Raw genomic sequence first — 25,251 nt, forward strand, 5'->3', positions numbered from 1 at the left:
ACCCGCCGCGCTAAGGTTGGATGAGGCAAGGCTCACTTTGAAGCTGGGCCGTCAAGGAGCCACCCCGGTAGAAGGAGCTATTCCACTTTAGGCCACCGCTCGATATTTTGCCGGCCCTCCAATTCGAACTTCGCGCGGCGTTGCTCAAGATCTACAGAAGTCGTCATCCAAGAATTCAAGACTTCATCTGAACCGCCACTCGTCGAACATACACGCTAAATCAATCCGCATAACGTCGAAAGCCAACTTCTTCAACCAAGCTATCCTTCGGCACCCACAACCAAGCTCACGACCCATCGATCCCCTCCCGATCCTCCCGACATCGAATTCCAAACCACAGCTGCAAACTTCCCTTCCTCCTCCGACACAATGGGTCTCTTCTCCTCCTTCCAATCCGAGGAAGCCAAGCGCGCCGAAGAAGTCCGCACAGGCGCCGTCGCCCCGGACCGCAGCGAACGCCGCAAGTGCTGGGAGGCCCGCGACGCATACTTTGGCTGCCTCGACCGCAACGTCATCGTCGACGCCCTCAAGGACGACGCCAAAGCCCGCAAGGCGTGTCCCGCCGAGAACCAGGTCTTTGAGCGGGATTGCGCTGCTGCGTGGGTACGTGCCGTGTTTATCCCCCCACTCGAATCACATTCCCCCTCGTGCAGTCGTCATTGTGCCCTTTGCCATTATGGGTGTAGCTTCTAGCTACCCAGCTGTAGAGAGAGGTCTTTGAACAGAGCTCTCAACTGTTCACGCAACAGAGACGAACGACAAGCACCAACCCCTTACCCTCGAGCACCCCCTCAACCCTGAACAAAACCCAAACTAACACCCACCTCTACCTAGGTAAAATACTTTAAGCAATGGCGCGTAGCAGACCTCCAAAAGAAGCAGCGCATAGCCCAGCTCGAAGCCGAAAACGCAATCAAGATGGACGTCACCACCACCTTTGCCGACCAGCCCTTAGCCCCCTCCTCCTCCAAGGGACCGACGCCAACAAAGGTTGATCTGCAGGATATGCTCGCCTCGAGGAGGCAGTGAGACGGGGATCCTTCGAGTTCAAGACAAAGAAACAATTTCAACATGAACGGACGAACTAAACAACAAACCCCAGTCGAGTCAGATTCGGGGTGAAATGGGAGGATTCTCCCTCCTCAGCTTCATTCTGTCTCTGGCCAATCTGCTCGATGACGCCGAGTCGTCGGCAACTGTATATGGGCCCTTTGATATCAGAAAACCCCTCCTTCCTCCAGCCACCATACGCTGGTGTACAACACTGTGTTTCTATACACTCCTCTCCTCAGGGGTCCGGCGGAATTCAGCATAACGTCTGTAGAATAATGTAAACCACAATGACAAAAAGAACCACCAGCCATCAATCAGCGTCAAGCTAGGCTAAATCTCAACGCCCAGGCATCTGCTTTAATGAGAAACACGTCACAATGCAGACTTGTCTTCAACACGATTGAGAACCGACTCTTCTATTTGTGCTACCTAGACGCACCCAACCCCATCCATATTATGGGAAGGGAATAAAAAGCGCCCTCTTGAATATCGCTATGAAGTTTTCCACCAATCCCATCCCACGACTCCTATTTCTTTTTTTCTCCCTTTTGCCTTTGATTCCCAGCAGTATTGGGTCATCACCTAGGGCGGAAAACAATGATCTTTTACGTGATGACCTTTATGTATGAGAGAGTTTCTGTATGGGCGAAAAACACAAAAACACAAAAAAAGAGGTTTGATAAGAAAACCCAAGGAAAAAGGTGGGAAGAGAGAAATGAAAAAGTTTGAATAAAAAAAAAGGAAGAAGCATGCTCAATGCAATGGTGGTATCATCCATGAGAGAAAACACTAGTAAAAAGCTCTGTGGCTCGTCTCGGCTCTCTGTTGCCTCGGTCGCTGTGAGACCTTGTCGAACGAGCTTGCAGAATTTGTCATTGACCCCGTTGATGCAATTGTTGATTTGTCGACCCGTCTCTGTCTCTCTCCCTCTCTGCTGCTCATGCTTCATCCACCCTTCTCTTCCCGTCGCGTGTCGTCCCCTGCTTCGTCATTGCTCCCGCTCGTACTCCTAACGACACTGATCCGTCCGCTGTTGTTCCGCAAGAGGCGGCTTGCGCCCTAGGCAAGGCCCATGCGGAAGCTGCTCTGTCCGCCGGCCTCCTTGGGCAGCGGCGGCAAGGCTTTATCCAGCGAGTCCTTGCTAAGGCGAGGCTTGATGTTAAGCGAGTCCTCTCTGCTCATCGTCGAACCGTTTCCGTTGGGCAGCGCCCCGTAGCCGCTGTCTTGACTTTCGGGCTTGAGATGATGTCCCTTTGGCGGTGTCGGCGGCGCATAGTCCCTGAGTCCGGCGAATCTGCTCTCCATACCAGGCTTCGCTGGGGTAGCCGGTCGGTGATCATCCCCATCACGACTCGCTGCCCCGTCTCTGCTTCTGCCGCCTAGCGATGAAGCCTCTCCTGCCTCTTCAACTACAGGCAGGATAGGAGCCCCTTGGCCACCAGATTCTCGCCGTTCGTTCATTTTGGTTGTCGACAGGACGACATCTGGAACGTTGAGCTCGGAAGCCCCGTGTCTCTCGGATCTTCGGGCATCTTGCTGGGCTCGCTCGACGGTTTCGCGTGCTTCGGGTGACATTGGAGCGCTAGGCGGGGTTGGCGGAGGTCGGTAGTCGGGCATTGGCGGAATGTTGTTTGTCCCCGACCTCCGGCGCATACTCGAGCTCCAGCTGGCAACACGCTGTCTCTCCGCAGCCGCAGCTGCCTCGATCTGCTCCTGGTCCTTCCGCTGCTTCTCCCTAGTCGCCTCTTCAGGGGACATCGTGATGCCCTCGACGAAGTTGTAGAATCGGTCGCCGTACTGTTCAGGGGGAAGAGCGGAGATCTTGGTCTTGTCGCTTGTCAGTCCCTTCCAGAAGTGCTCAATCTTTTTGATCATTCCGTACTATACAGAAAGTTAGCAATGAAATGGCAAGCGTGGGAAGAAATCATACGTGAGTGAGGCAGTCGATGACACCCAGGTAGTAGATCTCGTCGGCTGGAGAGTTGTCCTCATGGGTCGCCTGGAACCCACCATCATCCTGATTGAAGATGTATCCCGACCTGCTGTGTCCCTCATCAAGCTCGTCTGGCATTTGAGCTGCAGTCTGTCCCATGGGCACTGGCCGTTCGTGCCTGATCATGTTGCGCAGCTCCCGCGCCTTGCGAGCGTTCTCCAGTTTGGAGGGTGTTCGCAAGAGAACGGATGGCGGCTCACCATCTTCTTGCTCGCCGCCGGGGTTGAAGACCTGAAGAGTCTTTCCTCGAAGATTCTCCTCGTTTCCTCGCTGTAAATCGTGGATACCGATCAACAGAGAGTAGTCCATGATTTTGAGCTTCTTCATCAAGACCACATCCTTTTGCAGCTGCTCCAAGAAAAGCTTTTTCTTCTGGATGCCGAGCTCGAGGTTTCGTTGTCTGCGCATCCAGTTGAGATCCTTCAGCGTCGCCCGAGGGTTCTTGTCCAGGTCCTCTTCCTTATAGTCGCGACCAATCGTAGATCCCTTCAAGTCGAAAGTGGTGTGGATGTCCCGGTGGGGAGGGAACAGATTGTTCATTACTACGAAGTGAATCTTCTTTCCGTAGGGCATCTTGACACGGTGGAGACCGTAGAATTGAGAGAGCAGCGTATTCGGGTTCTCGGTGACGTGATGGTAGTAGTCCTTGAGGACCTTGCGGAGGAACTTGTGCTCGGCGTGGTGGATCGTCTTGATGATGTACTTGTAGTCTCTGGAGAAGTAGAAGAAGCTACCACTCTTTCCAGGGGAGCCCAGTTCGGACAGGATATACTTGCCCGTCAAAGACATGAGGTAGTCTGCGGGATCCAAGCGAAATAGGCCGCGTAGATGTCGGAATACCCACGGCGCATAATCCTTAAATTTGAAATCGTACTTCGCCGAGGGCACCAACTCGTTTCCGGCACTGAAAAAATTAGTAAACTTGTAAAGCACGTGGGTAACACGGGACTTGACGTACATGTCAAAAGTCGACTTCTGCTTTGCCTCAAAGTCAGCATCGGTAAGGGGCCGGTCGAGCTTCGCGTTCGTGCGGGACACGGAGACACGGATGCCCGTCAACATGTTGTAGGCCGTGACCCAGTTGGTGTGATGTTCGTCGACCTTTGTGCCGACCAAGACTCTATCGTCATCCTCCTCTTCCTTTCTCTTCCTCTTACTCGCCCGCTTCTGTCGATAATGTTCGGCCCAGCGCAGGGCTTCCTCGTCGGGCACCACCTCGTCACGCGGTACATCGGACTGCATGGAGCGAGTATCTCTCCGCACCAGGTTAAGGGAGGCCCTACGCACTCTTTGCGTGGTGCTTGTGGGAGAGAAGCGACCGCTGGAGAAGCCCGTGTCGGAGCCATCTTTGGAAGCGCGGTTGGATTGGGTGCCGGGAACCTCGAGCGTATGTCGATGCTTCAGTCCGCCATTTGGCGGCTGCAGACCCGTCGATGTCGATCCGTTAGGGGTAGCACCACCGGATTGATAAAGAGGCGGAGAAGAGAAGCGTTGCGGTGATGCCGGTTGGTTGTTGGCGGTGGGATCTGGGGACAGCGATGCGTTGCTAGGTGCTGGCACGGGCGTTGTGTGGCCATTGGCAAGTCTACCTTGCGATGGTATTGCTGGAGGTGCGTAGTTGGGACTGCTAGTCCCGTTTGTTTTTATGGTATGATCGATGGATCCGGCCGCAGGCGATCCAATTGATGGCGGCGTGAGGTAGTTATCCGTCGGGCTGGATTGCTCGGTATCGGAAGAAGGCTTCTTGATGATAGTGATGGGCGGCGGCGGAGCTGTCCGGTCGGGCATGGTGACGGTGTGTCCATTTTGTAGCGGGTGTTTTTGATTCTTGTAATCGTTGTACTGGTCGTGGTGATGAGAGTCGTGGTCGTGATAATCAAAGTCTGCGCCTCCTCCGGCCCCTGCCGAGCCGTTGGGCAACGAGCTCATGCTAGTCGGCCTCGTCCCATTCATCTGATTGGGGATGGAATCAGAGACGTCTGAGGCGTGGGTTGATGAGGTTGAGCTTTCGTCGAAGCTATCATGGAGGTTGTTTGAGCGCGATGGGCGAAGTGGTAAAGTATGGGAGAGCCCGTCAATCGGGTGCTTGTGGCCAGACAGATCAAGCGTGTTATTTGGGTCGAGGTCCAGAAAGTCGGAATTTGGCGAGTAGACGGGGGCGTTCTCGCGGGTGAGGTAGGTGGGCATGGTCGGTCGGCCGGGGTTCGAGACGTCGGGAGGCTGGACGTAGCTGAATGTGGGAGTGGATGTGACGGGGGGTGTTAACACGGCTACTGCTACTATTCTGAGCAATGTCGTTATTTTGTCTCTAGTTTCTCCTGGTTGTTCGTGGGGGGTATCAGCGGCAGGATGGCGATATTATCGAGTCCCTGGATCGTTCGGTTGTTGGATTGAAAGAAAGAAAAACAGAACAGGCCGAGCAAAGCCTCAGCACATTGTTTTCCGATGAAAGAAAAAACAACGCAAAAGTCGAATCAATGCGGCCGTTCGTTCGTATGGATCGTCGAGGTTTGGGGGGTATCGTACTTTCGCTAGGCGTGCAATTGACGGGGGTCGACGTTGTCGCTGTCGATGGTGAAGATCGACGAGTACCAGAAGCAAAGATCGGAAATTAGGGACGATGCGTCGCTCCTGACTATACGGTCCAAGTCGTCAGGTCCGTCTTTGTCGGGATGGAGGACTAGACGAAGAGAGAGGAGGAAGCGTCGGGGAAGACGTGGAGGGTTGCGAGTCGAGACGGAGACAGAGACAGAGACAGAGACGGGAGAGGATAAATCAATGGCTCTGGCATGTCTCGACGGCGGCGCGGCGCATGATATGACGAGGTGGGTGGTGGTGGGCGGTTGGATGAAGAGAGGGAGTAGGAAGGAAAGCAGGGGAAGAGAGGTTTTGACGATGAGAGAGACTCAGGTCAAAGAAACGGCGAGAGCGCGCAAGGTTACGGGTCCACGTTGGTGGAAGAGACGACCTGCAGGGCAGTACGAAGTACAGATAGGCAGTGTCCAGTACCTTAAGGTACGAAGCTACGGGTCACAGGTGAGGTGGGCAGGCCTCAATAGCCGGGAGGGAGACGCTGGAGACACATCAGGAACAGAGGAACAGGCGGCCCGGTCCACTGAAAGAAAGCCACCAGGCCCCTGACGGTACCACTGATCACAACACAGAACCACTGAGAGACGCTGGTAGCCCGACGTGGACAGGACAGTGGAGGTTATCTTCCATTGAGAGTCCTCCGAGAGGTACGTACTCCAAGGTTTACCACCCCAAATTCACCTGAAGGCAGGATGTTCAGCAGAGGGGCGGGACTCGGAAGGACGCTGGCAATGAAGGCAGTTCAAACTTCAGTGGGCGAGTGGCAGAAAATGAAAGTGGGAGGCGGGTGCCCAAGTCCCCGGTACGTACTCTGATATCCACTGGCCGTCTGGATGTTCGCCCTGTTGCCCACTTCCTCCTGCGCCTTACCTAAGCTTCTGGATAGTTTGGTACCTTAGGCGGCAAGGCGCCATGTTCCTGAATGGAGGAAGGGGAAGGGGATGGGTGAGTGGGTGGATATGTATCTCTCCACCATTGATTGCGTGCAGAGATACTTGGAGATCCACCTCTCCAAATGAGAGAGAAATTCGCATCTCTGAGTGGCCGACGGCGGGGCTGCTGCTGTGGGGTCCACGGCCCAATCAGGCTTGGTCGCCCACCGGTCTCTAGGTCCTGTTGCTGGGGGCTCGAAATGAGCCGGCGACCTCTTCGCCTTTGTTCTCTGTGTCTGTTTCTCTCTGTCTCTCTCTCTTCCTAAGCCTTTCAGATTTCACTGTTCCTGTTCTCCTCCAAGTTACACCAAACATTGAAGCTAGACACACTTAGGTAATCGTCCGCCGCCAAAGCCCCCCAGTGCCCCCGTCTCGCTCTCGCCGATACGGTCACCGTTCACTGGTCAAGAACACACAGGGGCAGCAGCAAGTCCCGCCGCCCAGGCCCAGCCCCAAGACGTGCTTGACGCCGTGTTTCCGGTCAACTGGGTCGAATTCGACCACCAAGCCACGGCATCCAATCTCGACTTGTCAAGGGCCGTGGAAGGCGTCTCGAAGGGGGAGGGGGAGCCTGAAGGAGCCTCGAATATGCCACCAGTCGCTGATGGCCGTCGATACATCTCTTGAAGTTCTTCCGGAGCAACCTCTCTGCCAACCACCAAGGCCCGGACTCCATAAGACGTCAAAATCAGGGGACGGAAGACCCAGCGGTCCTTGCATACACGTACATAAGCGGTCCCCTTTTCCCACTCTCATGTCCGTACTATTCATAGCACTACCTCTGCTCCCCTTTCAACGACCTCCTCCGTGTGTACGTGGATATGCACACCAGTACGGAGTAGGTAGCATCGGATCGTCGACTGAGCCTCACTATGCATGCAGCTCCTTAATCGACCTGCCCTTACTTTGGCCCTTGGAAATTGGAACTCTCGAGTCCTCACATCCAATTCCGTATATCCCTATCCCATCACTTCATTATCAAGTCTCGTCATTGCCAAAGTAAGGTTTTTGCACTGATCCACCGTGAGTGTGTCTCACAGCCACACTCCTGTTGTGTTCCTGCATATCCCTATGCCGCCGCGAAATCAGACATGCATTCGATAGCACTTCGTTAGATGTTGATATTGTGCTCAAATGGCGGTACATCGATTACCACGTCTCATCCCCTTCCCTCGCCCCTTACACGGTCCCGTCCCTCTGCCATCATGTTACTATATTCAACTCGTTCCGAGATCTCAGGAGTGAGGGGCCGGCTTTCACCAAAGCAGAGGCCCAAAGGGAGCCGCGATGGATCAAATACCCCCGAACAGTTATACGCGTGACATGTTGCATACAGACACACTTGTCCAGAACCATCCCGTTCCCCCCGTCAACACCTTAATATCAACGACCTGCCACTCTGCATGCATGACCGCCCCGTCGGCGGGCCCCTTCCCCTCTCCTTCGTATAGGCAAGAGCAACAGATTGCAGAAAACTTTCCCCTGCGCAGCTGGAAGACCCTCGTTGTCGGCCTGCAGAGCGGGGTGCACCACCAAACGTTGGGACATTGCGCTCTCATCTCTTCCCTGGTCGGCCCCCTTTGATTGTCTCTGTTTGTCGCAAAGCTACGGATCCTCTGGGGTCTCTGTGCCCGAATAGACAACATGACGAAGAAGGCGATGGAGATTGTGGAAATGGAGTCGGCATGTGGCCTCGGCGCTCACGTCTATCGGAACAGAAGATTTACCCTCTCATAGATCTCATAGACACACATCCCCCCCTCGTAGTAGTACTTCGCAGAAGCGAGAGAGGCTCGAAATACGCAAAATGTGCCTTTACAGATGGCGATGTCGACTTTTGCCTTGCCTTACCTTCACTCGTCTTCCAGTCCACTGTTCATCTCATGATCTCACCACTAGTGCCGCGGGGGCACGGGAACCCAAAGAACCCCGGGCCCGATCGCCGTCAGCAGTTAATCGGGCCTCTCTTCATCTGCTTCGCCCTCTGTACCTATTTCCTCGAAATTCCCAATGTCGCCCTGAATACAGGTGTTGTGTTGCGCAATCCTGGGGCTGACCTAAGCACCCTTCAGGGGCAGCCAAGCATCTTTGTGAGAGACAAGAACCAACGAGTGCCCAATCACACATGGATCCGAGGCGTCCAAGTTGGTTTGTTCGAAATCAGCTTTTGGTCACCCGCGATTCCGCGGCAGCTAGCCAGCTACCGCATCCCGAGGGCCGCGCCGGACCATGACTCAATGAGATATCTGTATCCGTACCGATATGGATAGAGCTTATACATAGCCTCATCTTCCCTATCAAAAAGCATATCTCAAATGGTACCTTTCGGGCAAGTTCCTCTCCGAGTAGAACACTGTTGCCGAAGCCAGAGCCGTAGCCACCGCCATTCTTTTCAGATGTCCAGACTCAGTCCTCCAACCTTCTCAGCCAAGATCTTACCGCCCGCGGATCCCCAAGACGGGTAGAAAGATTGCGTATGCGTGCCAAATACGGATGCCAACTCATCAGGCGCCCAAGATCGTCCAAGGTCACATCACGCACCACAAATCACACAACAGACATCACACTCGCACCACACGCCCCTAAAAAACCTGACCGCCAGTCCCCCCCAAGGTTGCTGATAGATAGTGAGCTCTTCGGGAATTCGGGAAAGGTGAAAGGCACACACGCAGACACGCCCAGCTATTACTCGCTCACACACCGTCTGATGAGAAGCTAGCCAGCGTGCCAGCCCAAACCCCGTCGATCCTCTATACCGACCACCCATCCGACCGTGACGTCGTGCCAGTCCTGGCCGTTACAACTGCACTAAACATGCACAGTCCCTGATTTTCCCTGGATCGCCAGAACGTGGACGATCCCTTGGGACTGCCAAAAATGCAATGACCTCATGGTTCACCTGCCCGTCAATTTTGTACCATTCAATCCGCCGTCTAGGCTCTCACTTCGGCAGTCGAACCGCACGTGGAACGTCTTGTCTGGATTAGAGCAAAAACTTTGTACGCCAAATTCAATCTCTCACTCATTGCCGCGAACTTCTCCAGTAGCACAACCAGGGACGCCCTGTCACCGACCAGACACCCACCTCCCAATTCTTTCACCAGAAGAACCAAGAAAGCTGCTCACAGCCTCACACAACAAGTCCCTTCCCTGACATTTTCACTTTATAGTGCTCCGTACCCGCTCCGGGCTCCCGCGCCTGGGATGAACCTCCTTGGTTTACGCGCGTGCCCCTAGCCTTTCACTGCCGCTCGCACCCTCTCCTTCCCGCCACCCGTCGGAACAAGAGCGTTGTTCAGCAGTGCGAAATGGTTCAAAAATGAGGTGAATATTTTTTTTTTTAGTGGTTGCATCGAGAGCTTTGGCCCCCATCGCGGCACGGCACGGAAAGGGGCGCTTGCAATAAGGTCGTTCATGCTATGCGGTGCAAGCCTGGCCGTGGGCACAAACATGTTTGATGCCTTGAGTCCCAATACTCGTATGAGGGTGGTTATCGGCTGTACAGCGTCTCGTCACTCTGAGCTTCACTGAGTTGAAACTTTGAGGCATCTTGCCCGATATCTCACTCTTCCATTCTGTTCTTCAATATCTCCCGTCATTCATCTTCTCCTCATCTCGCCAATACGAGGCCTCCCGGTGCAGTTCGTAAGGACGGCGGCTCTTTCGGGATTACGATAATCTGAACTCATCGTTCCCCCTGAACCTAATTGAATCCTGTCTTCTCACCCCCAGAGCATGTTCATGCCCCTACGTGCATACATCAGAGCTCCAACGGAATCGTCCGTGACTGACCACGATTAAACAATGCAAATGAATGTTTCCGAGCACGTTCACCTACATCATCCTGCAAATTACAAACAACGGACCGACAAAGCTTTCCAGTTCCTTCAATTGCTTGGAATACCCAGGGATCATCATATTGATGCTGGCAATGGGATGAAAAAACAACAGACGATTGGCTCGTCACTTACCAGCCAACAAAGTCGCCGCCCTCCCCCTCATGCGCCGCCGAACAGCCTCTCTTTCACATGTTTGTTTTAGATCAGGAAAAAAACGCTGTTCCAAACATTTCACAGGTTCCTAGCACAGAGGTTCTCATGCGCAGCATCTGATGTGACGCACCTGTCACCAGATGGCATTCCTGCCGTCCTAGAGCTTATGCGGCCCTCAACTTGAGACTTGAGTTCATCTCATATCCTCGTTATGAGCCCTGCCTTCTGCCGAGCATGAAAATGACTATTGGTACTTGTAGGCACAAATGCAAGTTCCTTCCTGTGCACGTACTCCGAAGGATCACTTGCTGCCCGAGACCATGCATAACCAATGTATTATTGTGGTATCATGTGATTCCGCCTCTGCTCAGCTACCTACCTGCAGCAGCATATCCATCGGGTCCATGTCGCCGAAGACTCCCTCCAGACTCGCGAAATCAACATCGTCGAGGCCATAGTAATGACCAAATCCCTCCTCATGCGCGTCAGAATAGCATCCGTTGCTTGCGTTCCTTGCCTCTGTAGGTCCCGATATGATAGCTTCCGGGGCATCACCTTTCAAGACAGGATGGACAGGTTGCCCATCGAAAGGATGAGTCAACTGGCGGACATAGGTGAGCGCCGTCTCGAGGGTACAGGTAGACCTCCCTGAAGACAAGTTTCTCTGTATGGATTGAAGTGATTCTTTCCCGCCCTTTGAGTCAGCTTGTTCATCTTTCATCTTCGGAAGCCATGAAGGAAAAGTACTTACTGCCGAGGCGCTTTGCTATCCCAAATATGTTAGAAAGAAGGGGCTATGAAAGGGTCTGGTAGGAGCGATACTCACCAATGGGCCAACGGCTCCCTATCTGCTCCATAAACAGCTCCAGCAGATCAAGCTGTGAGGAGTAAAGGGACATCTCAGACGAGAGCGCCCTCTGCAAAGAGAAGATTGCGCCAACCAAAAGAATAATGTAGGAGCAAAGCGGATCAACGACGTCAAGGTAGGCGGGCTTCCATTTCCCAACGACTTCGGCCGCATCGTTCGCCTTGTCCAAGATCGAGTGCCAGTGTGCTGTGAGATCGGGAGCAGCCGCGGTCGACGAGCCGCTCATCTCCACGGCACAGATAGCGAGCAGCAAGTCGGAGCTGGAACTGTTAGCTTCACTGGTCCGATTTCTTACGGGCACGATGTCGAGCGATGATCACAGTTCTTACCAGGACCAGACAAGCAGGTTCTTCAACCGAGACGCGTGGTCTTCTCCCGTCTCGCCGACGCTCAGGTTCCTCACGGGCTGAAAGTACCACGAAGGCAACGCAAACGCCGTGGCGGCGCTGTCGTTCTCGAGCTCTCGCAGGCGGTTCTCAAGGCCTTTGGTGCGGCCGGACTTGACTAGGGACCTGAGTTCTGTGACGGATCTCACAAAGGTGCATACGCCGAGGTAGAGGCTCTGATTCGTACATGCCGGCTGTGAGAAGATGGCTTTCATCGTCCGCCAGTGTTTCGGATGCGTTGGTCTGCTCAGAGACTCGTGCTGCGACAGGTTCTGATTCTGTTCAGAGTCAAGAGGCGGCTGTATCAGGAACTCGGTGGGTGATTCAGAAGTGAGCTTGATCTTCTCTTCGAGGCGATTCGATATCGCGTTTGGTGATGCACTTTGAAGGCTTCCATGTTAGCACAGTAGAGCTGACTTCCCAGGCATGTCCGAGCATGACTTACGTGATGGCACAGCAGCAGGAATCAAGGCGGTAGATGCACCACCATACCCTGTTCCACTCCTCCATCTCAGCATCCAAGTCCCCCGCCTCGTCCCGTCGTCTTTCTGCCAGTCCATCCCCACCGCCGGCGTCCTTCTCGCTATTGAGATCAAAGGCCCTGCCGGACACGTTGCGCTGTCCTCCGAGGCACATCGTGTAGTACAAATCAGCCATCCTGGTGATCTTGGTGGTTTCGGTGACAGTTGCCCACGTCAAGGAGTCAGACATGGCGTGAAGGCACAGGAGGAAAGATGCTTTCAGTTCATCCACGCTCAGTTCCGAGTCGCTTGAGAGACTTTGAGCTCGGTTAGCAAAGTCTTCTGGTGACCACGGTATGAAGCCGGGGTTCGCGAAGCGTGAAGACACAGTGAACAGGGCCATTTTAAGGCGGGGTGACATGCGCAGCGCACTTCTGAGTCGTCTATCTGGGCAAGTCTCGAGTAGTGGATAGTTTGGTTGGATGTGTTTGAAGTATAGATTCAATCTTGAGCGCTCTGTCAGTTCCTCGTGTCTCACTTCGCGTTGCCGCATGGCTGAATGTTGTTCACTAACAAGTAAGTTTCCATCTCGAGGCTGACGTTCGGGCCGTATGATAGGGGTCTTCCTAAGACATGCTCAGACCAAGACATAAGGGACGCATTTCCATTAGTCCTTGTTCGATTCGAAGCTCTAGATGGTAATTCATCTAGACCGTCGGTGCAAATGGTTGTGTCTGTGACTCGGCCACCCAGCTCTGAAGAAGCAGTCGATTCAGTAAAAGCCGAGGGTTTGAGTCGTTTTGTGCATCCTTTTGGAGGTCCTGGAAAACGCCGTCATAAAGTATTAGGAAACAAGGTCGAAGCAACCTCTAGGACAACACAATTACCTGGTTTCCTTCTTCGTTTGGTATACGAACAACTGATGAGACGTGTACGGCAGTTCCCACACGCAGGACGGACTTGGTCACCTGTTCCACGACCACGCTGTTAATCAAAGCCATGTGGCTGGATGAGCACCAGAGTTTTCAAGCGGCTCAATCTCTTACACTTCGTTTTCTTTCTACGCAGATGATGTCAGTTCAGAAGCTTTCTCCAGACGGGGGTAGTTGGGAGTTGACGGATGGGAACGAACACTCTACAGTGGTCGCAGACTCGCAGCTTTCCCTCATCTGACTCCGGGGGACTCGAGGCATTGCCTGACGGAAGATGGTCGGCTGTGGTAATCCAAAACGACTCGGGAGACATGACGATACCGGGACTCAGTCGCTGTTGGCCTCCAATGCATCCGGATCCTGGATAGCTCAAGGACACCCCGAATTGTGACCTCGCGTCCTCAAAACAGACAAAGAATAAGGCCAGAAGTGTCCAAAGTCAGATGTGGAACAAATCGTCTGGCAAAAGACAAAAGATTTCCCAGAAGTCGAAGTTACTTGCTACAAAGTGTGTAGACGGACACGGCGTTTCGTGCTGTAGGTCGCGGGACATATGCAGAGGGCCCGAAGAGGCTTAGAGATCCCGTTTTTGCGGGGTAGCCTGTGGAGGTGCCGGGAGATCTCCATGGGGCTCTCGTACTTCCTCGCTTTCTGACGTCTTTGTTTCGGCCTCGGCAATTAGTAGCGGTCCGGGACTTTCTCCAGTGAATTCATTTTTGATGATCAAACAATCGCACTCCATTTGTAACGGTTTTGAGTCTATGTAAGCAACACATATCCATTACCAAGTTCCCGATCGTGCCAGCTACGTCGTATGAGCCATACTTACACCAAAATCTCCTTTTACTGTAATGCTGAGCTTCGCCACAGGATCAAATTATCTAACCACTAGACATAACATAGCACACTGATATTCCAAAGAACTGCAAATTTACATCCGCACACAAGCTTGCGGTATCTTGGCTAGCCAGTGCCTCATTCCTTGCTAGCGATGATCTCCGGCGTCCGTGGGCTGAACCGAACCAACAAGCCCGACTGCTTCGCAAACCAATAAGTTGTCACCTGCCACTCCGGCTCGCTCGACGCCCATTCAAGACTAAACTGCCTCAGTATCTGGGGCACTACCTTTCCGACTTCCATGATTGAGATGTTCTTGCCAATACAAGTACGGACACCAGCCCCAAACTACAGGGTACCGGAGCAAAAGGTCAGCACATTCCTTCGAGAAGGCGAAACGGCGTCAACTTTATCAGGAAGCTTCATACGTACACTCATGTTATGCCGGTCCATTGTCTTGACAGCTTCAATGTCGTCGCTGAGCCAGCGCTCGGGTCTAAAGGTATCGGCATCATCGCCAAAGATGCTGCGGTCGCGGTGGATCACGGCCGCGTTCATGCCTACGATGGTGCCGGCCGGTAGGTGGAACCCCGAAATTTCGGCGCCCGTCTTCGGGACGATGCGTTCGAGGGGGTAGGATACGCCTGGGTGCATCCGCATGGATTCTTTGATGCATGCTTGGCTGTGTGTTGTCTCAACGTTAGGAGAGTGGATCTCAAAGGCCTAGGTTGATGAATGGACTTACAGGTATACGAGCTTTTGGCTCTCCCCGAATGTGACCACAGGAGATAGTTCTCCTTCTACTTGTGCTTCGTCGATTTCCTTCTGTAGAATCTCATACACGCGCTTGTCGCGCAAGATATAGTAGAAAAGAGCTCGGAGGGCGATACCAGTCGTATCGCTGCCAGCCAGCCTTGTTTGATTGAATAGTCAGTGTAGGCCACTTTGCAAAGTCTTCTTTCTTCCTTACAGATTGCCCATTAAGTGGTTCATCATATCTCGAGTACTGATGTGTTCACCAGTAGACGCTTGCTCTCGTCGTAAATACGCCAAGAAATCTCCTCGTTCAGAAGAGTCTTGTTTGGCATCGTAATCTTCGAGGCCCTCCATCACCATCTTTTCCAGTTGAGGTCAGCTAGACACGCTCAGACAGAAGATTCCAAGAATGCACGTCTCGTGCTCGTAACTCACATTCATAACTATTGGCAGCGGATCTGGAACTCCGAGTTTCTCCATCACTTTCCTCAACGTGATGTTGCCCAGGAGATACTTGTGCAAAGAAGGCACCTCCCCGATTATTCCGCCGTACATGAGGCCAGTCTCGATGCCAGAAATAACATCATTGACGTCGGACCGGGTTTCCATGAATCCAAAGCGGCGGGAGAACGTGATGGCGCCAATGACGTCGAACGCGTACCACTGTACCCACGTGCCCAAGTCGACCACCTGCCCCTGCATATCGGTCATGGCATCCGTGAACATTTTCGTACAGGGGTCCACCAGATACTCGAGGGTTCGAATAGACGTCATGGAATACTTTTGTGCCACTGGTCGCTTGAGAGCCTTGTGCATTTCTGGGTCGATCGCCGTGAACAAACTCTGCATCCTTTCGTCTTCGTAGATAGCGTCCAACGTGTTGTAAAAGTTTGACTGAGAAACCGCTGTGTTAGATTGTGTTAGATTGACATTCTTCTTGTTGTACGTACCTTGATGAACTTGGAATTTATGCCGTAGATGGTTTGCAGAGCTGTCGGGTCTGAAATATCAACCACGTTGGGGGCAGTTCGTACGACTGGCCCGTACTTCTCATGAAGTATACGGTAGTCTGAATGGGCGTTGCCCTTCCAGACGAATAACACGCGCCATAGCGGAGTAAATCTAGCAAAGAAGGGACCAGGAACTTTGCTGAGGCCAGGGCGGAAAGCTACTCGCAGTGAGTTGGCAAGGAAGAAGAACAGGATCAAGACGAGCCCAAGTGCAATATGGCTAGAATCGATGGATAACATGGTTGCGCTCAATGACAGTTGTAGCCTGAGATTGCGGTTGAGTTATCGTAGCGTGAGTCGTTGGTCGACTGGCCATTTATACTCTACATTGCCATAATGGACTGGACAAGGGGCACTATTTCGAGCTCGGATAGGTATTGAGCTGTCCTAGTCTTTGTGGAGAAATCGAGGGATCTTGGCTCGAGGCTTCTCCACACTTCGCTGCTCGCACCGGCACATCACAACTTGCGGGGCATCCAGAGGATACTCCGGTGTCTCAGGCCTCGCATAGCTGCCATTCGGGAACTAAAAGACATAGGTCACATTATCAAAAATCACACTAAGAAGACGCGCTCATTCGAGTGGTTTCTTGCCTTGCCTTAGGCTTTAGTGTACAATCCTTGCCTACGAATAATGCTAGCGCTAAGACCAAGGGAATACAACGGCTGGCATATGGCTCTTGCGTATTTTACAGCATCATCCAGATGTTACCGCTTGATCGCGATGGATAGGACATATCCTACTCGATTATATCTATATCATAATCAAATATAGATCAAGTGAAGATACCTTGAGGGTCCCGGCGGCTCGTGGAACTTGCCAACACAGCTGCCGGCACGGTTTCCACTGCCGACCTCCGGAGCAATTGGGCCCCACCCGGTGCGACACAGAGGTTCCTCCGGACCCACTTGAGGATGCTCCGGAGCCTGCATCTATCGGTCATCACCTACGACCGAAAGGCCGTCATTAATGCTTACAGCTTGCGCTTCAATATCGCCTCCGTCATTGGCCTACAAATGACGTTGATTGACAGGTCACTTGACAGCACTTTCTCCAAGTTCTTTTTCAGCTGCACAGGCATTTAATTTGGATTTTGTTTATGAATGTTAAGGTTCATCGCCGCGCACACGTCTGTCTCATCATTCATGAAAATTGATCTGTAACCACAAGCGTAATAACGCGGAATCCGACCGATGTGACAACTTAATAGTTCTTCACGCTCTGTGGAACGATGCCAATGCCATTTCAATGGAACCACGCCTTGGCCATATCATTGAATTGATCGAGCAGATACGGAGGCCCATCAATACCGTTTGTCAGCTATTTGTATTGCCACAAATACATAGATCGCAGGCGTTTTCCAATCGTCATATTCCTTCTTAAAGCGATCGCTAAACCTATGCATTCGCTTTCATCCTTGACAGACTAAGTGCTTAGAGCATCTCCCCAGCTGGGTGAGTCGTTATGGACCGCCACTTCCTTCCTAAACATATGGAGCATTTTGATCCAAAAATACATATGAGGAACATTCTGAACTCAGACTGAGATTGTAGTCTGGAATTACCTTCGCCCATGTCAAGATGCGTTGGTTTTATGACCTTGAAGAGCCTCGTCTTGACTGTGGGCTCACGATTCCCGAGCGAACCTCGTTTTCGAGAACTTCAGTGTGATTTCACGCCGACAAAATTAGTCTGTGAATTACTTTTAAGACTCCTGAGCACCTCTGAATGGAGCCTATCAATATCATCGGGTTTGCTACGGTAGCTACTAGGTTGGGGCGACGCCGCATGCCCGCCCGCTCGCTTCAGGTACAGCAGATTTCTTGGCGTGAACGCCACGATAACTTGTTCTTGAGCGAAAGTGCGCAAGTATATGTAAATACCAAAAATGCAATCGGAGGGATCTTGACATCTGATAGTCGCTGATCAGCTATTGCCTAGTGATCTAGTCAGATTGGCCGTGAGCCAGATGATGGATCATGCAAGAGAGCAGACTTTCCTCTAAGAAGATGATGGAAACAAATCGCCGTGCAAATAATGCTCCAGTATGTTTCTAGGACTCACTGCGTCGTCTATCTATTAAGTCAAGCTGGTCTGGACGTATGATGCTCGAATGAAAGCATTCGCGAATTCCCTAGGTGGATCTGTAGTGATCCGGATTGAAATTTTGTGTCGATACAGTCCAGAACCACTGAGGAGTATCGATACTTCGTCAGCTTGTAACAAGGAGAAGAAAAAGCAGACACAACTAATCCTTAGGTAGATCTAAAGCTTCTGAGCATGGAAACAAACCTTAGGCTTGTAGAATAGGTTGAGGGGCCGCTCTTCATCGGCTTGTAATAGGGTCCCGAGTGGATCATCTAAGAGTCGTGATGAAAATTGGACTTGATCAATTCCCTTAAATCAATCTGTTGACATGTTGAAAACCTAGAAAAGACATAACTGAACGTGATGGAACTGAACATTGCACAACATCAAGCTACGCGGTCGAGAATGGAGAAAATAGCGTTGCAGCTTTATGGCTAAAAACGAAGGACGTCCACTCTACGTGTGGTCTACCAGATACTGTACAAGAGCGGAACGCTCTACTACCCTAGATACCTTGTACGCTGATATCGGAGGCTGCGATGACATGACACTCCTCCTTGACTTAGTGACGCATATCAGTGAGCCCGAGATGGCGGTGAGTCTTGTAGTCTGGTGACAAGTAAGAAGTTATTTTGGCATCTAATGGAAGGGGTCCTGGCAACGTGATCTCATTCCTATTGGGGATACTTCTATAGTCTGCAAGTCAAGAAGTCATAGAGAGGGAAGGTTAAAATTGCTTTCAAGCTTGTGGAAGCCATCAGTGACTTCGCGCCTTTGCTCCTCGGTCATTACTTCAAAGTCACCAGCATATAGGGGCAAAGAACCACTTGAAGAGGGAACTTGGGAAATAGCCGGAAGTTTTCTTGAATGCATCAACCAACGAGGCTTCATGCAAGGCAGCGTAACCATGTTATTGAAGAAGTACCTCGACTTTCACAATCCTCGGCACGATCTTGATTTTACATAGATGGAACACTCCACGACATTGTAATAAGTTTGCAGTTGCCAACAGGACTATCTTCGCGCTTCACTAGCGTGACTTACACAACTATACAAGCGATAAATTCTGACATTGAGATATCTCACGATCACATCCCACAGTTTGAAAGGAACCCTGACATCATCTCGTACGTTGAGCCTGAAACGGGACATCATCAATGCTGGTGCTTCGGGCCTCAGTGAGATACCCTTGATTCCATGCGTGATCTGGTGTATACAGACTGAGTAACATCCAGCAGTTGATGGTATATGGTGTGGATTACAATCGCTGCAGCACTTTCCCCAAGTTTCCTATGAGTATATCTCGCCATACTTCAGTTCTCGTCCTGTGATTTAAGTTACTAGCGATCATCGGCCCTGAAGGTCGACACCACGACAGTTCCCCGACCATTGATAACTTCTCATCGAAGTATTCTATGGAGATTCATGACTTACCATCGTAACATGTCGTCAGTCGACAGCCCCGGGGCTTCGGGTCGGTATCTCGGAAATCGACTGCCACCTGCAGTCTCAAACCAGATTACTACCGAAGCAGAGAACGATACCGAGCTGACAAGCTTCACACATTACAGGTAATAATCCCTAGTTCCGAACTAAACCTTGCTTCCTGAACCTACGTCCACATGGGGACACACATCCGGATCAACATGAATTAACGTTAAAGATACTCACTCATCTCAAGTCCGATACTTACTCGGCGGCGGCTACCATGGTTACGTTCAACCTTTGAAAGTCGTGCTTGATTCAAGCTCGCTCCACCTTGCAGCTGTAGCGCAACGTAGCACTCGGAAAGGATCGTCGTGTCAAGTTGCAGGCGGTCTCATCTCGACGCCGCCAAGCCCGCGAAATCGTTTGATCACCACGCGACAGCTCGCCAACTCCTGCCCCCTCTTCTACCTTCCCCTTGATCACAAGAATGTATGCTTATAATAATCTCAAAGTCTCAACCTTGCCGTTCGTTCCTGCGGAACACCCTAGCTACAAAGATGTTATGAAGGCCGCCTTGCTTTATTGGGTTTCCGAGTTTCGATAAAGAGCGGGTAGTGTCAGGACATCCTGGGCGTAGGCAACACAGGTGATACAGGAACCTGCTATTGATCGTCACTAACGGCATGGATTATCGGCATGCGCTTCCCGCATGTTGCCAGGGATGTATTTTTTCAGACTTTGGAAATGCTATCGTGTAAGGTTGTATTTCACGGGTTAACCTTCAGACAGAATTCCAACACCTCGCCTCACGCGAGGCTTTGAGTGGCGACAACGAATGATCAACTTCCTACTTGAAGTATCTTTAAAGTTAGTGTTCCAGAACCTTGAACATCGGATACCCGTCAAGCACTGTTAAGGTTGACCGGACGAGATTAGCATGATATTACACATCTTAGAAATGACTTTGTCAATCTATAGTACTCGTGATAAGCCGAGTCAGAGTTCCCGAAAGGTGTCAAGGCTTTCTTTGCATTAAACTTGGGGATGCATGGCAGCATCCCACACGTATTGTGATGCCGTCCGCTCTGCGAGCACCTCGCTTTTCTTGCGGGGTAATTTCGAACCATCGTCCTCCAAACTCACTTTACCATCCTACCCTAAGTAGCGATAGGCTCTAGCGGGTAAATTCACAGCAGGGTGGTTCGATAGAGTTGCGTGTCTGACGTCCTTGAAAATGTAGTTTCATCAATTCAAGCATATCTCGAGCAGGGTAATTCCTTGGTTATCTCGAATATTCTCAACCTCGGAGCCGACCAGACATTACTGCGACTTGCCAAGAGTCACAGTAAACCGAGGAAAAGACTACGTGCCCTCGCCTATCTACAACATTTGGGACGTCGAGAACAAGGTCGCTGTCACGGATTGTGGCTTGGCGCAGCTGCAGACCTCATGATGCCCGATTATCCCAAAGCTCGGATGGGTGAAATGAGGCCGTCCAAAGGGATTAACCACCCGACTTTGGGCAGAGGCTCAAGTTCGAGAGAAAGTAGCCGGTTGGACCTGCCCGTGGCCCCTTACGAGGGGGATTGGCTGTCTCACACGGAATGAACACCTCTTCGAGAATCTCGCGAGCCTAACCGCCTTTCTTTGAACCTTGAAGGTAAACAACCGAAATTCCGAGATCGATGACGAGGACTGCCAAACCAACCTTGAGGTTAACCTTGACGGGAACCCTATTCCTAAGCTTCTCGTAAATACGAAATAGACGGCCTGTTCTGAATTCTAGAAAGAAACTCTCGGTGGAAGAATAGAGTGTTGGTTCACGCAAAAGTAAGCTCAACCATGGCAAGGTTTCGGGGGACATTTCAAGGTTAACCTTACAAAACCATATTCGGCACATTCGCACCGAGCATATCTTTTGATATTCGGCACAAAGGTTTTGGTGGGTATGGGAAACCTGTGCCGAACAGCGGTCGTCTCAGGACATACCGTCTCGTCTGATCTTCGCACACGCCCCCCCTCTTCTTCACTTCCTCACGAATGACGCAAAGGAGGACAAAACTTACTCGGGACCACCACCAACACAACCACCTTAAACCCATTTAGCTTTTTTCTGCCCTCCCAAATCCGAGGGAACGGACTTTCATGAAGGGAGAGAGACCGCCTCCCACCTTCCCGATCCCTGAAAGCACATCTCCAACGGTTACGACGCACGCGCTTTTCCTAGAGACACCGCACGCGAACTGTCTCGTCTAGACATGCCCTCTATTCTTAGCTATCCCAGGCTCCCCTTCCCGCGTGAGAGGTTTTAGCTCCGCGAATTCATGCCGTTTGGGCAACTTGCGCGGCACTTTAAAATCACCCGCATCGACATGGGATGCCGTTCCAGTGGTTGGGTTCGAGCAGACACAACCCCGAAAAATCTTGAAGTACGTCTACGTCCGTGACATGGGGCGTGAGCATAAACATCTCCCGGTGCTCAGAGAAGTAAAGTCGGGGGATGATGGATCACATACCGCGTACGACTATGGGAAATCCTCCGAGCAGTTAACTAAGATGCGTAAGGCGCCGAGCATCTCGACCGTCCCAGATACAGGTTCAAATGTAAGCCCCTGCATACCAGGTAGCAATCCCTCGCATAAGCATGCATCGCCGGGTGCTCTCCTGGATCTGTGGTTGGCTATTCGAGTCTCCGACCACTTGGCACCAAATCAAATGCCCGCCTGGGTACGGGATCCCCCAAAGAACGCGCGTAAGCTCAATACCCTTGAGTGACGAGTTCGGCGCCGTTTCTGGGGCCATGATCGAGCCACCTGGTATCCACCCCCACCGGCCCGACACTCGAGCCCGGAGCCGGCCCCAGTCCGTCGCGGCCGAGGGTAACAGCCCTTTTCTTCGATACGCGTGGGACTGCTCGAGACTAGTCGGCGATTTCAAAGAACAGACATTGGTTCGGCCTTATTTTTCTATCTCGAGTGTTCCCTGTCCGCGGGCCGCTTACGTCCTCCGCCTGATGCTAAACTTCTAAAGTGGGTGATCGTCGCCACATTATCAGACTGGCATGCTCGGAAAACCCGGTTAAGTGGTGCTTTTCAGCCTCAACCCCCTTACATTGTCTATGATCGATCAATCGTCAAAATACACTCACCTGAAGACTTGCAAAGATTATGGATCAAGGGGGCAAAGAAAGCGCCGGAAACAAGTGAGATTTGCAGATTAGAAGCTCTCTAATTCCTTGTCCAAGGAGCGTCCCCTCCCCATCTTCGGAGGCGTCCCACGTGGGTTTAACCAAGTCCAACGCTCTCAACCCCTGGTAAAAGGCTCCTCGAGGCCTGCAGGCGACATGGAGATGAATGGAGGCAGTGCACTGCCTCGTTCACTTCATTTCGGACAATTGTTCACTTCTGCATCTTGGCTCTCCCCCAATTCTCACCAACAGCGTGCCAAGGATCATGAACGCGAAGCCGCGAGACTCCTAGAGCGAAAAGGGCTTTGCACAGATTTTCCCCGGCGAGCCGTCGAATCGGTTGGTGAGGGTGGGAAATGGGACCACTCAGACCAGGACTCGAAACGAAGTGCGATCCTTCGACCACCAATGACCAATCCCCTCCCCTCCCCTTACGCTCGGCACGACTTGCCCTGGGTCGTTTCATTCGGACTACAAACCCATGCTGTCAAGATCTTTGCCGTATATGCTTCTTTAGCGGATCCAAAAGTCGGAACGAATTTCTGTTCCCTTTGGGCATTATTCGGGCGCCTGTCCGCTTCTATCTTAGCACCCACGGCGGTCATTTTTAAACAATAATCTTACCATGCCACCGGCCCAGGGCCATTGGCCCTGCAGAGCTTGCGTGTCGCGTGCCGGGGGTTCCGCCCGGAATGTGACTTCTACGCTTGTGCTTCCGGAGTAAGTGAGCACGGTAAACGATTGGTGCTCACCCAAAAAGCGAAAGCATCTCAGTTACGGAGTATTCAGGGGCGTATCATGATGAATCCTGGCCGAGCTGGGACGGTGTAAGTTTGCCTTGTAGGCTGCTAAAATCAAAGTGCAATCATGGAGCGAAGCCTGCGAAGGTCCATCAGTCATATCTTAGGATTTGCTTGCACTCTTTGGGCGGTATGTCCTCTCCACAAAAGTGTCTCAAAAGAGGATACGCGCGGCAATGTGCCGTTTCAAGATGAACGGTACGCCGACGGGATCAATTGGTTGACACTGTAGGTGGTTCTTTGACTCGTCGAGCCATCGCTGGAGAAACCACTGGATGGACTCAACTGTCGTCTCTGAACTGTGATAGCGATGATACAGAGAAGCGAAAACGGTGACAGGGAGATTAACAACAACTCTCCTGGACTATCGAATTTAGCTGAACGGCTTTTTTCAGTCGGACGCGTTGCAAAGCCATACTGATGTATTCACTAATGCTGATGTCATTGACTGTCCATGAACTTGTGAGCCATCAAGGGGCTGTACCTGGTGTTCACAATGCGAACATCACGACAAACTAATTGTCAATCACCTCACCGACGGCATTACAAGAAGGACTACGATGAGGGAGTCATTTTTATATCAATAGAAAACTGATACCAGGCATATTGAGTCCAGTGACAGAATGCAATGCTTTCCTCTGTTATGCTTTATGAAGGTTATACAAATGCGAATTAGCGGTCGACGGCCCCAACTTGAAAGTTATGAACATCAACATTGACAAGAGCCGAACCTCACTTGGCATTTCTATAATTCTACCATGATGACGGTCTAGAAAGATTTTATCCGATTACTTTTGTTGATTCAAAACTTAGGGAGCGTGCGGGCGGTCTTACTTGTAGCGGGGTTTGGCCATAGATTTCGTAAAGTTGACGGACTCTCAGTGCAGTCTCCAGCGGTGATTCACAGCAACAGTAGGCTTTAACTGAAAGTTTCTGTGGCTGCGCGTGGCAGCTTCAGGTTGCGAAGACACCTAGAGCTCTGCTGGAAGTCGTTCTGGAATCTCTCTGACATTAACATAAACTTCGCGTGGATTGTGATACCAATAGCTTTCGTAGCTTCGTTGCTCTGTGGAAATATTCCTCTCCAGATGTAGCCCTTATTAGGCCTTCTACACGTGAACCCATAAAGCCACCATAATTGCGGGCTTCATTGTTTTCGAGTCCAAGGCGATCAACTGACGTTTGCCAGAGCCAGTCTAGCGCTTCATATTATTCATAGATGTCGTCTCGCTTTCGCTCCATCAGAATTACAGGCTACGAGCAGATAGCCGCCATCGCAACCGAGTATTCTGTGACCTTGTCAAAAACAAAACATGATACACTAGCCAGCGCCTCCACCCTTACGAGACGGGCGTGATTCTACAAATGTTCCGAATGGCGTAGAGAGGCGTGCCTCCAGGATACATGAGAGGCTACCTCGAGATACATCAACATGATTCTGCAAAATAATGCGAGGCACAGTGGAGTACAGGCACGTCAAAAGACGAAGCTTTGGATAAACTCATCCATCAAGGGGTGATGAAACTGCAAATCGACACTTGGCATCCCAAAATCGCTCGTCAACGCAACCGACGGGTATCACGGCCACGGCCTCGGAGGTTCGGTCTAGCGAATGGCTAGCAGCACTCAGCACTTTCATCAACTACTAGTCATCAAGCATGGAGACTTGGCTATCAGGAGGCGGGGGGCGGGGCAACCTGACAAGAAACATCACTAACCTCCTGAATTGTTTCCCATTGAACCGCTGCCACGCTGCAACGCAAAAGTCATTTTCCTTCCAGACTCTTGGCCTTGGCCCTGCTTGGAGAGGCCCAATGGTGAGGAAACGGACACGCAGCCAAGCGGACGAGAATAGCATACTGGGAGAATCAGTGAGGTTAAATCCACCGTACTACCTCACGTTCGCTCCCCCCTAGTCAGAAAGCAACTTTTCGCGA

General features: G+C 51.7%; 4 protein-coding genes across 4 annotated transcripts; 1 reads left to right on the forward strand and 3 right to left on the reverse strand.

Moving 5' to 3' along the window:
• Positions 1–169: 169 nt before the first annotated feature.
• Positions 170–1,303, forward strand: HER10_EVM0007069 (uncharacterized protein). The gene is made up of 2 exons (XM_035476635.1): positions 170–603; positions 835–1,303. The coding sequence occupies exons 1-2, from the start codon at positions 370–372 to the stop codon at positions 1,027–1,029; spliced, it is 429 nt and encodes a 142-aa protein (XP_035326222.1). The 5' UTR covers positions 170–369; the 3' UTR covers positions 1,030–1,303.
• Positions 1,304–1,359: 56 nt separating this feature from the next.
• HER10_EVM0000224 (phosphatidylinositol-4-phosphate 5-Kinase) lies at positions 1,360–5,948 on the reverse strand. The gene is made up of 3 exons (XM_035470017.1): positions 4,005–5,948; positions 2,984–3,950; positions 1,360–2,934 (listed from the first exon to the last, which is right to left on the reverse strand). The coding sequence occupies exons 1-3, from the start codon at positions 5,231–5,233 to the stop codon at positions 2,113–2,115; spliced, it is 3,018 nt and encodes a 1,005-aa protein (XP_035326013.1). The 5' UTR covers positions 5,234–5,948; the 3' UTR covers positions 1,360–2,112.
• Positions 5,949–11,356: 5,408 nt separating this feature from the next.
• Positions 11,357–12,680, reverse strand: HER10_EVM0001973 (uncharacterized protein; the record flags this gene model as incomplete). The annotated part of the gene is made up of 3 exons (XM_035471704.1): positions 11,357–11,690; positions 11,760–12,206; positions 12,262–12,680. 3 exons carry the CDS (start codon positions 12,678–12,680, stop codon positions 11,357–11,359), a joined length of 1,200 nt encoding a protein of 399 aa, XP_035326074.1.
• Positions 12,681–14,184: 1,504 nt separating this feature from the next.
• On the reverse strand, positions 14,185–16,052 carry HER10_EVM0003875 (uncharacterized protein; the record flags this gene model as incomplete). The annotated part of the gene is made up of 6 exons (XM_035473537.1): positions 14,185–14,394; positions 14,479–14,728; positions 14,792–14,959; positions 15,017–15,162; positions 15,238–15,696; positions 15,753–16,052. The coding sequence occupies 6 exons, from the start codon at positions 16,050–16,052 to the stop codon at positions 14,185–14,187; spliced, it is 1,533 nt and encodes a 510-aa protein (XP_035326128.1).
• Positions 16,053–25,251: the final 9,199 nt, after the last annotated feature.

The sequence above is a fragment of the Colletotrichum scovillei genome, assembly GCF_011075155.1.
Source record: "Colletotrichum scovillei strain TJNH1 chromosome Unknown Contig00012, whole genome shotgun sequence".
Taxonomy (NCBI): Eukaryota; Fungi; Ascomycota; class Sordariomycetes; order Glomerellales; family Glomerellaceae; genus Colletotrichum; species Colletotrichum scovillei.